The sequence below is a fragment of the Zeus faber genome (genome assembly GCF_960531495.2).
Source record: "Zeus faber genome assembly, chromosome: 19".
NCBI classification, from domain to species: domain Eukaryota; kingdom Metazoa; phylum Chordata; class Actinopteri; order Zeiformes; family Zeidae; genus Zeus; species Zeus faber.
This window is the reverse complement of record NC_137206.1, coordinates 4,987,189-4,999,688: the sequence shown is the minus strand read 5'-3', so window position 1 is coordinate 4,999,688 and position 12,500 is coordinate 4,987,189. Positions and strand designations below refer to the sequence as shown.

Sequence of the window (12,500 nt, the reverse complement as noted above, 5' to 3'; positions counted from 1 at the left end):
ATGGATGAAGGGGTGGATGGAGGGAGGGATGGATGGAGGGATGGATGGAGGGGTGGATGGAGGGATGGATGGAGGGGTGGCTTGAGGGATGGATAGAGGGATTAATTGGGGGATGGATTGATGGATGGATAGGTGGATGGTTTGATGAGGATGGAGGGATGGATGGATGGAAATATGGATGGAGGGGTGGATGGATGGGTGGAGGGAAGGATGGGGGGATGGATGGAGGGAAGGATGGAGGGATTGATGGATGGAGGCGTGGTTTGATGAGGATAGAGGGATGGATGGATGGAGGGATGGATGGATGGATGGATGGAGGGATGGATGGATGGAGGGATGGATGGATGGAGGAATGGATGGATGGATGGATGGATGGATGGATGGAGGAATGGATGGATGGATGGAGGAATGGATGGATGGGTGGAGGGGTGGATGGATGGATGGATGGATGGAGGGGTGGATGGATGGGTGGAGGGATGGATGGATGGATGGGTGGAGGGATGGATGGATGGAGGAATGGATGGAGACGTGGTTTGATGAGGATGGAGGGATGGATGGATGGAGGGATGGATGGATGGAGGGATGGATGGATGGATGGATGGATGGAGGAATGGATGGGTGGATGGATGGATGGATGGAGGAATGGATGGATGGATGGGTGGAGGGATGGATGGATGGATGGATGGATGGATGGATGGAGGGGTGGATGGATGGGTGGAGGGATGGATGGATGGATGGATGGATGGATGGATGGGTGGAGGGATGGAGGGATGGATGGATGGATGGAAGGATGGATGGATGGAAGGATGGAGGGGTGGTTTGTTGAGGGAAGGGTGCCACTCCCCTCCCTCCCTCCTCCCTCTGCTGCTGCAGTGCAGAGGCAGGTGGAGCAGAAAGAGGGGGATGAAAGGAGAGAGGGAAGGGGGAGGAGCTTTAACCTTTAGCATGCTGCTCTGCTAGCAGACACACAGGACCTGTCTCCCTCCCTCTGTGTTTCTCTCTCCCGTCTCTCTCTCCTTCTGTGTCGCTCTCTCCATCTGTCTCTCTCTCCATCTGTCTCTCTCACCTTCTGTGTTTCTCTCTCCTGTCTCTCTCTCCTTCTGTCGCTCTCTCCATCTGTCTCTCTCGCCTTCTGTTTCTCTCTCCTTCTGTGTCTCTCTCTCCTGTCTCTCTCTCCTTCTGTGTCTCTCTCTCCTTCTGTCTCTCTCTCCTTCTGTTTCTCTCTCCTTCTGTCTCTCTCCTTCTGTGTCTCTCTCTCCTTCTGTGTCTCTCTCCTTCTGTGTCTCTCTCTCCTTCTGTCTCTCTCTCCTTCTGTGTCTCTCTCTCCTTCTGTCTCTCTCCTTCTGTGTCGCTCTCTCTATCTGTCTCTCTCCATCTGTCTCTCTCTCCTTCTGTGTCTCTCTCCTTCTGTCTCTCTCCATCTGTCTCTCTCCTTCTGTCTCTCTCCTTCTGTCTCTCTCCATCTGTCTCTCTCCATCTGTCTCTCTCCTTCTGTGTGTCTCTCTCCTTCTGTCTCTCTCCTTCTGTCTGTCTCTCTCCATCTGTCTCTCTACTTCTGTGTCTCTCTCCTTCTGTCTCTCTCCTTCTGTGTCTCTCTCCTTCTGTCTCTCTCCATCTGTCTCTCTCCTTCTATGTGTCTCTCTCCTGTGTGTCTCTCTCCTTCTGTCTCTCTCCATCTGTCTCTCCTTCTGTCTCTCTCCTTCTGTCTCTCTCCTTCTGTGTGTCTCTCCTTCTGTCTCTCTCCTTCTGTCTGTCTCTCTACTTCTGTGTCTCTCTCCTTCTGTCTCTCTCCTTCTGTGTGTCTCGCTCCTTCTGTCTCTCTCCATCTGTCTCTCTCCTTCTGTGTGTCTCTCTATCTGTCTCTCTCCTTCTGTGTCTCTCTCCTTCTGTCTCTCTCCATCTGTCTCTCTCCTTCTGTGTGTCTCTCTCCTGTCTGTCTCTCTCCTTCTGTCTCTCTCCTTCTGTGTGTCTCTCTCCTTCTGTGTCTCTCTTTCTGGGAGGGGTTGTAAATAAAAACACTGTTTTTATCGGTTTGTTTTAGTTGGTTCTCAACTTCACACTGTACTGAGTGAGGGGTTATACCTGTTATATGCCTGTCTCACTGTGATGTACCTGTCTCACTGTTATATACCCGTCTCACTGCTTATATATCTGTCTTTATAGAGTATCTTCCTCTCTCTATCTCTTTATTATAATTTAGTCACATGACTTCCTGTGAGCATGTTTCTACTTCCTGTTGGACACATCATGCAACACACACACACACACACACACACACAGTGTGACCTACATCTGATCGGATTAGACAGCTGTTCCACGAACATCCCATAGTATCAAAGCCTCATTGCCCGGGCAACCGCATCATCTACATCACTGAGGTCATACTGTAGTATCACTGAAGACTGATGATGTCATCAGCCAGCGACTCATTCTACACTACTCCTGTGTATTTATACTTGAACTTCCAGCACATCGATATTGTTTATACTAGTATGATATACTAGTATAAACTATAGTATAGTATATATTAGTACATACTATCGTATAGTACTTATTAGTACATCTCTGATCAATGGTATTGATTATATGAACTGGTTTCTATAGTAACCGCTCTGTGCTTGGCAGGTCATCACTATGACAACAGAACAAAGTGAGCAGCAAGCTCCGCCCACAGGGGCGGACACTTTCCCAGAGGCCGCCGCCCACTCCACACCCAAACAGGTAAATTGCATGTGGAGACAGAGAGTGAGACAGTTTTTATCCCACAGTGTCAGGTTTGTGGGGTACTTGTCTGTCTCTCTGTCTGTCAACCCCACTTTCAGTGACATTTGATTAAAATATTTCTGTCTGTCTGTCCGTCTGTCCCCAGCCTGCAGGGGGCGGGGCCTCGCTCTCATTAGACTCCTCCCCCCGGTCCTCCAGCAGCAGGGTGTCTCTGCGCTTCAGGACCATGCAGGTCCGGGTGACGCTGCTGGACGGAGCACTCTACACCTGCACGGTGGAGGTGTGTGTGTGTGTGTGTGTGTGTGTGTGTGTGTGTGTGTGTGTGTGTGTGTGTGTGTGTGTGTGTGTGTGTGTGTGTGTGTGTGTGTGTGTGTGTGTGTGTGTGTGCGTCCTCTGCAGGACCTCTGCTCTGCTCCAGGTCCCCACATCATCTGTCATGTCAATATTCAGTACACAACCATTGTTACAGTGTGTGTGTGTGTGTGTGTGTGTGTGTGTGTGTGTGTGTGTGTGTGTGTGTGTGTGTGTGTGTGTGTGTGTGTGTGTGCGTGTGTGTGTGTGTAGAAGCGCTGCAGAGGCCTCGTGCTGTTGGACAAAGTGTGCGACCACCTCAACCTTCTGGAGAGAGACTACTTTGGACTGACCTTCAGGGACTCTGACAACCACAAGGTGTCTGGCTGTCTGCCTGTGTGTCTGTCTGTCTGCTTGTCTACTGGCCTGGCTGCCTGTCTGTGTGTGTGTCTGTCTGTCTGTCTGTTTGTCTGTCTGTCTGTCTGTCAGAAAGCTAGTAACCTGTCTGTCTCTCGGCCTGTCCTGCAGAACTGGTTGGATCCCTCTAAAGAAATGAAGAAGCAGGTTCGAGGTCAGTGCTGAGTGTTGGAAAGTTTCACTTCTACAAGAATTCATCAGCATGATGCTACTATACATAACCATACTACTATACTACTACCATACTACTACCATACTACTACTATACTACTACCATACAACAATACTACTACCATACTACTATATGACTATTGTACTACTACTACTACTACTACTATACTACCATACTTCTACTATACTACTCCCATATTACTTTACTTCTACCATACTACCACAATACTACTATTCTACTACTATACTACTTCCATACTACTACCATACTACTATACTCCTACTATACTACTACCATACTGTATGGTAGTAGTATAGTAGTAGAATAGTAGTATGGTAGTGAACTATACTACTATAATACTACCATACTACTATACGACTTCCATACTACTATGATACTACTACGATTCTACTGTACTACTACTATACTACTACTATAATACTATGATATTACTACCATACTACTATACTACTGCTATACTACTACCATACTGCTAAACTATAATTATACTACTATGCTACTACTATACTTCTACTATACTACTATGCTACTACTATACTACTATACTACTTCTTTACCAACTAACTACTACTATACCACTATGCTACTACTACTACTACTACTGCTACTACTACTACTACTACTACACGTTACTACTACTGTACTTCTACTATGCTACTACTACTACTACTACTAATATACTACTCTACTACTACTACTAGTAAACTACTACTAATAATAGTATTGCTACTACTATTACTACTACTAATAATAATACTCCTATTACTACTACTATTACTTTTACTACCACGACTACTACTACTACTATGCTACAACTATACTACTACCATACAACAATATTACTACCATATGACTACTGTACTACTACTACTACTACTACTATACTACTATACTTCTACTATACTACTCCCGTTTAACTTTATTTCTACCATACTACTACAATATATTACTTCTTTACCAATAAACTACTACTATACCACTATGCTACTACTACCATTACTACTACTACACGTTACTACTACTGTAATTCTACTATGCTACTACTACTACTACTACTACTACTACTACTACTACTACTGCTACTACTAATATACTACTCTACTACAACTACTACTACTAAACTACTACTAATAATAATATTGCTACTACGATTACTACTACTATTACTACTACTAATAATAATACTCCTATTACTAGTACTATTACTATTACTACCACGAGTACTACTACTACTACTACTATGCTACTACTAATACTCCTACTATACTACTTCTCCTTACCAATCCCTCTCTCTCTCTCTTTTAGGGGTTCCTTGGTGTTTTGTCTTTAATGTGAAGTTTTATCCACCAGATCCTGTTCAGCTTTCAGAAGACATCACCAGGTAACACCTGTCTCTCTGCCTGCCTGCTTGTCTGTCTCTGAGCGTGTCTGTCTCTCTCTCAGCCTCTCTGTCTGCCTGTCTCCAGGTACTTCCTGTGTCTCCAGCTCAGAGATGACATCATCACTGGCCGGCTGCCATGTTCCTTCTCCACTCACACACTGCTGGGATCCTTCACCGTCCAATCAGAGCTCGGAGACTACGACCCTGGTAGATACTCTTCCCCTACTCTGCCTCTACCCTGCCTCTAGACTGAGTCTACTCTGACTCTACTCTGCCTCCACTCTGCCTCTACTCTGACTCAACTCTGCCTCTACCCTGCCTCTACTCTGACTCTACTCTGCCTCTACACAAAGTCTACTCTGCCTGTACTCTGCCTGTTCTCTGCCTGTACTCTGACTCTACTCAACCTCATCACTGAGTCTACTCCTCCCCTCCCCCTTTCCTCCTCCTCCTGTCCTCTTCTCTTCCTCATCCTGTCTCTACACCGAGTCAACTCTGCCCCTACTCTGCCTCTATTCTGACTCTACTTTGCCCCTACACCTCCTCTACACTGAGTGTACTCTGGCTCTACTCTGCCTCTACACAGAGTTTACTCTGCCTCTACTCTGACTCTACCCTGCCTATACTCTGCCTCCATACTGAGTCTATTCTGCCTCTACTCAGCCTCTGCACTGAATCTACTCTGCCTCTACACAGAGCCTACCCTGTCTCTACTCTGCTTCTACACAGAGCCTACCCTCTCTCTACTCTGCCCCTACTCTGCCTCTACTCTCAAATCTGCCTCTACCCTGCCCCCACTCTGCCACGACACTGAGTTTACTCTGCCTCTACTCCACCTTTACTCTGTCACTACTCTGACTCTACTCTGCCCCTACTCTGCCCCTACTCTCTCAACTCTGCCTCTACTCTGCCCCCACTCTGCCACTACAGTGAGTTTACTCCGCCTCTACTCTGCCACTACACTGAGTTTACTCCGCCTCTACTCCGCCTCTACTCTGTCACTACTCTGTCTCTACTCTGCCTCTATAGAGTTTACTCTGCCTCTACTCTGTCTCTACCCTGCCTATACTCTGCCTCTGCACTGAGTCTGCTCTGCCTCTACTCAGCCTCTACTCTGACCCTACTCTGCCTCAACAGTGAGTCTATTCTGCCTTTACTCTGCCTGGACTCTAACCCTACACTGAGTCGACTCTGCTCTACTCAGCCTCTACACAAGTCTACTGACTCTACTCCTCCTCCTCCTCCTCCTCTCCTCCCATCCTCCTCTACTCCTCCTCTCTTCCTCCTCCACCTCCTCCTCTTCTCCTCCTCCAGATGAACCAGATGTCTCTGAGCTGCGCTTTGCTCCGACTCAGACGAAGGAGATGGAGCAGAAGGTTCAGGAACTGCACCGAGGATACAGGTCACACACACACACACACACACACACACACACACACACACACACACACACACACACACACACACACACACACACACACACACACACAGTGAAAACATTTCTTTTTTTTGCTGCAGTAGTACAAACTTATATGATATTATGTTCAGGCTGACCAGAGCCACATAGAACAAGCCTTCACAGTGTTCATGGTAATGCAGCAGATCTCCCATCAATGGTCCAGACAGCGCTGCAGTAAAAGTCTGATTCAGACAGAAAGCTTCAAAATAAAAGTATGTTGTGAAGATGAAATGAGGAATGAAACGGTATTTTAAAACATTATTCACTGTGTGTGTGTGTGTGTGTGTGTGTGTGTGTGTGTGTGTGTGTGTGTGTGTGCACAGGGGGATGACTCCAGCTGAGGCAGAGCTGCACTTTCTGGAAAATGTGAAAAAACTTTCAATGTACGGAGTCGACCTTCACCATGCCAAGGTACACACCAACACACACACACACACCAACACACATACACACACCAACACACACACACACACACACACACACACACACACACACACACACACACACACACACACACACACACACACACACACACACATACATGCACACACACAGACATGCACACACACATACATGCACACACATACTCCATCACTATTGATCTTTGTCGCAGCAGCAGCATCTATGTTTCCATTTCCTGTTTCCATCGACACACACAATGTAACACACACACAGTAATACACACTTTAATACACACTGCAACACACACACACTGTAACACACACACTCCAACACACACTGCAACACACAAACTCTGACACACACTGCAACACACTGTGCAGCACAGCACACACTGCGCAGCAGTACAGCACAGTAAACAACACAGTAAACAACACAGTAAACAACACAGTAAACAACACAGTAAACAGCACAGTAAACAGCACAGTAAACAACACAGTAAACAACACAGTAAACAGCACAGTAAACAGCACAGTAAACAACACAGTGAACAACACAGTAAACAACACCGTAAACAACACAGTAAACAACACAGTAAACAGCACAGTAAACAGCACAGTAAACAACACCGTAAACAACACAGTAAACAACACAGTAAACAGCACAGTAAACAACACAGTAAACAGCACAGTAAACAGCACAGTAAACAGCACAGTAAACAACACCGTAAACAACACAGTAAACAACACAGTAAACAACACAGTAAACAGCACAGTAAACAGCACAGTAAACAACACAGTAAACAGCACAGTAAACAGCACAGTAAACAACACCGTAAACAACACAGTAAACAACACAGTAAACAACACAGTAAACAGCACAGTAAAAAGCACAGTAAACAACACAGTAAACAGCACAGTAAACAGCACAGTAAACAGCACAGTAAACAACACAGTAAACAACACAGTAAACAACACAGTAAACAACACAGTAAACAGCACAGTAAACAGCACAGTAAACAGCACAGTAAACAACACCGTAAACAACACAGTAAACAACACAGTAAACAGCACAGTAAACAACACAGTAAACAACACAGTAAACAACACAGTAAACAGACAAAGACCTTTGGGCTGTGAACTTGGAGCTGATCACATCATCATGTGATGAGAGAACATTATTGATCAGGTGTCCTGATGACGACAAGTGCATGGAAACACACACACACACACACACACACACACACACACACACACACACACACACACACACACACACACACACACTCCATCACTATTGATCTTTCTCGCAGCAGCGTCTGTTTCCATTTCCTGTTTCCATCGACACACACAATGTAACACACACTGTTACACACACAGTAGCACACACTGTAACACACACTGTTACACACACGGTAGCACACACTGTAACACACACTGTAACACACACTGTTACACACTGTAAAGCACACTGTTACACAAACAATGTAACACACACTGTTACACACACAGTAGCACACACTATAATACACACTGTTACACACAGTAGCACACACTGTAACACACACTGTTACACACACAGTAGCACACACTGTTACACACACTGTAACACACACTGTTACACACACTGTAAAGCACACTGTAACACAAACAATGTAACACACTGTTACACACACAGTAGCACACACTGTTACACACACAGTAGCACACACTGTAACACACACTGTTACACACACAGTAGCACACACTGTTACACACACTGTAACACACACTGTTACACACACAGTAGCACACACTGTAACACACACTATTACACACACAGTAGCACACACAGTAGCACACACTGTAACACACACTATTACACACACAGTAGCACACACTGTTACACACACTGTTACACACACAGTAGCACACTGTAACAGAGTGTAAAACGCACTGTAACGCACACACACACTGTAACACACACACACACAGTGCAACACACACTGTAACAGACACTATAACACACACACTGCAACACACACTGTAACACACGCTATAACACACACACTATAACACACACTGTAACACACGCACACACACTGCAACACACACTGTAACACACACGCTATAACACACACTAACACACACTGTAACACACACAGTTACACACTGTAACACACGCACACACACTGCAACACACACTGTAACACGCACGCTATAACACACACACTAACACACACTGTAACACACACTGTAACACACACAGTAACACACACACTAACACACACTGTAACACACACTGTAACACACACTGTAACACACACAGTAACACACACTGTAACACACACTGTAACACACACTAACACACACTGTAACACACACACTGTAACACACACAGTAACACACACTGTAACGCACACAGTAACACACACAGTAACACACACTGTAACACACACTGTAACACACACACTGTGACACACACTGACACACACAGTAACAGACACAGTAACACACACTGTAACACACACAGTAACACACACAGTAACAGACACAGTAACACACACAGTAACACACACACAGTAACACACACTGTAACACACACTGTAACACACACTGTAACACACACATTGTAAGACAAGATGAAGATACTTGATTAACCCTCAAAGGGAAATTCCAGTGTTGCAGCAGTAATGACCCACATGACAAAACACACCTTTTGAAATCGATTATTATTATTATTATGATTATTAATATTAGTATTATTATTAATAATCATAATTATGATTATGATTATTAATATTATTATTATTAATAATAATTATGATTATGATTATCAATATTATTATTATTATTATTAATAATAATAATAATAATAATAATAATAATAATTAATAATAATAATAATTATTATTATTATTATTAACATTATTATTTTTAATAGAGATCAATTATTGATAAAGAGACACTGTGTTAGTAGTTTGATGTGTTGGTTAGTAGTTTAGTGTGTTGATAGTTTAGTGTGTTAGTGGTTTGATGTGTTGGTTAGTAGTTTAGTGTGTTGGTAGTTTAGTGTGTTAGTGGTTTGATGTGTTGGTTAGTAGTTTAGTGTGTTGGTAGTTTAGTGTGTTAGTGGTTTGATGTGTTGGTTAGTAGTTTAGTGTGTTGGTAGTTTAGTGTGTTAGTGGTTTGATGTGTTGGTTAGTAGTTTAGTGTGTTGGTAGTTTAGTGTGTTAGTGGTTTGATGTGTTGGTTAGTAGTTTAGTGTGTTGGTAGTTTAGTGTGTTAGTGGTTTGATGTGTTGGTTAGTAGTTTTTTACATTTATTACATTATTACTACACGTAGTTTAGTGTGTTAGTAGTTTAGTGTGTTGGTTTGTAGTTAAGTGTGTTAGTAGTTTAATGCGTTGGTTAGTAGTTTAGGGTGTTGGCAGATGAGTGTGTTAGTAGTTTGATGCGTTGGTTAGTAGTTTAGTGTGTTGGCAGATGAGTGTGTTAGTAGTTTAATGCGTTGGTTAGTAGTTTAGTGTGTTGGCAGATGAGTGTGTTAGTAGTTTGATGTGTTGGTTAGTAGTTTAGTGTGTTAGTAGTTTGATGTGTTGGTTAGTAGTTTGGTGTGTTAGTAGTTTGATGTGTTGGTTAGTAGTTTAGTGTGTTAGTAGTTTAATGTGTTGGTTAGTAGTTTAGTGTGTTGATAGTTTAGTGTGTTAGTGGTTTGATGTGTTGGTTAGTAGTTTAGTGTGTTAGTGGTTTGATGTGTTGGTTAGTAGTTTAGTGTGTTGATAGTTTAGTGTGTTAGTGGTTTGATGTGTTGGTTAGTAGTTTAGTGTGTTAGTGGTTTGATGTGTTGGTTAGTAGTTTAGTGTGTTGATAGTTTAGTGTGTTAGTGGTTTGATGTGTTGGTTAGTAGTTTAGTGTGTTAGTGGTTTGATGTGTTGGTTAGTAGTTTAGTGTGTTGGTAGTTTAGTGTGTTAGTGGTTTGATGTGTTGGTTAGTAGTTTAGTGTGTTGGTAGTTTAGTGTGTTAGTGGTTTGATGTGTTGGTTAGTAGTTTAGTGTGTTGGTAGTTTAGTGTGTTAGTGGTTTGATGTGTTGGTTAGTAGTTTAGTGTGTTGGTAGTTTAGTGTGTTAGTGGTTTGATGTGTTGGTTAGTAGTTTTTTACATTTATTACATTATTACTACACGTAGTTTAGTGTGTTAGTAGTTTAGTGTGTTGGTTTGTAGTTAAGTGTGTTAGTAGTTTAATGCGTTGGTTAGTAGTTTAGGGTGTTGGCAGATGAGTGTGTTAGTAGTTTGATGCGTTGGTTAGTAGTTTAGTGTGTTGGCAGATGAGTGTGTTAGTAGTTTGATGTGTTGGTTAGTAGTTTAGTGTGTTGGCAGATGAGTGTGTTAGTAGTTTAATGCGTTGGTTAGTAGTTTAGTGTGTTGGCAGATGAGTGTGTTAGTAGTTTGATGTGTTGGTTAGTAGTTTAGTGTGTTAGTAGTTTGATGTGTTGGTTAGTAGTTTGGTGTGTTAGTAGTTTGATGTGTTGGTTAGTAGTTTAGTGTGTTAGTAGTTTAATGTGTTGGTTAGTAGTTTAGTGTGTTGATAGTTTAGTGTGTTAGTGGTTTGATGTGTTGGTTAGTAGTTTAGTGTGTTAGTGGTTTGATGTGTTGGTTAGTAGTTTAGTGTGTTGATAGTTTAGTGTGTTAGTGGTTTGATGTGTTGGTTAGTAGTTTAGTGTGTTAGTGGTTTGATGTGTTGGTTAGTAGTTTAGTGTGTTGGTAGTTTAGTGTGTTAGTGGTTTGATGTGTTGGTTAGTAGTTTAGTGTGTTGGTAGTTTAGTGTGTTAGTGGTTTGATGTGTTGGTTAGTAGTTTAGTGTGTTGGTAGTTTAGTGTGTTAGTGGTTTGATGTGTTGGTTAGTAGTTTAGTGTGTTGGTAGTTTAGTGTGTTAGTGGTTTGATGTGTTGGTTAGTAGTTTTTTACATTTATTACATTATTACTACACGTAGTTTAGTGTGTTAGTAGTTTAGTGTGTTGGTTTGTAGTTAAGTGTGTTAGTAGTTTAATGCGTTGGTTAGTAGTTTAGGGTGTTGGCAGATGAGTGTGTTAGTAGTTTGATGCGTTGGTTAGTAGTTTAGTGTGTTGGCAGATGAGTGTGTTAGTAGTTTGATGTGTTGGTTAGTAGTTTAGTGTGTTGGCAGATGAGTGTGTTAGTAGTTTAATGCGTTGGTTAGTAGTTTAGTGTGTTGGCAGATGAGTGTGTTAGTAGTTTGATGTGTTGGTTAGTAGTTTAGTGTGTTAGTAGTTTGATGTGTTGGTTAGTAGTTTGGTGTGTTAGTAGTTTGATGTGTTGGTTAGTAGTTTAGTGTGTTAGTAGTTTAATGTGTTGGTTAGTAGTTTAGTGTGTTAGTAGTTTGATGTGTTGGTTAGTAGTTTGGTGTGTTAGTAGTTGAATGTGTTGGTTAGTAGTTTAATCTGTTGGTTAGTAGTTTAGTGTGTTAGTAGTTTGGTGTGTTAGTAGTTTTGTGTGTTGGTAGTTTAATGTATTGGTTAGTAGTTTAGTGTGTTAGTAGTTTAATGTGTTGGTTAGTAGTTTAGTGTGTTAGTAGTTTGGTGTGTTGGTTAGTAGTTTAGTGTGTTAGTAGTTTAATGTGTTGGTTAGTAGTTTAGTGT

General features: G+C 42.5%; 1 protein-coding gene across 1 annotated transcript in view; it reads left to right on the top strand.

Annotated features, from left to right (window-relative positions):
• Positions 1-2,940: 2,940 nt before the first annotated feature.
• The window catches only part of LOC307244766 (band 4.1-like protein 3), a 30,459-nt gene continuing 20,899 nt past the window's right edge, over positions 2,941-12,500 (top strand). Inside the window, exons 1-7 of the mRNA XM_080020070.1 lie at positions 2,941-3,004; positions 3,289-3,393; positions 3,544-3,586; positions 4,931-5,006; positions 5,092-5,213; positions 6,321-6,408; positions 6,789-6,876. Of these exons, the coding sequence (XP_079876196.1) occupies positions 2,951-3,004; positions 3,289-3,393; positions 3,544-3,586; positions 4,931-5,006; positions 5,092-5,213; positions 6,321-6,408; positions 6,789-6,876 (576 nt within the window). The 5' untranslated portion in view covers positions 2,941-2,950. The remainder of the gene's footprint in view (positions 3,005-3,288; positions 3,394-3,543; positions 3,587-4,930; positions 5,007-5,091; positions 5,214-6,320; positions 6,409-6,788; positions 6,877-12,500) is intronic.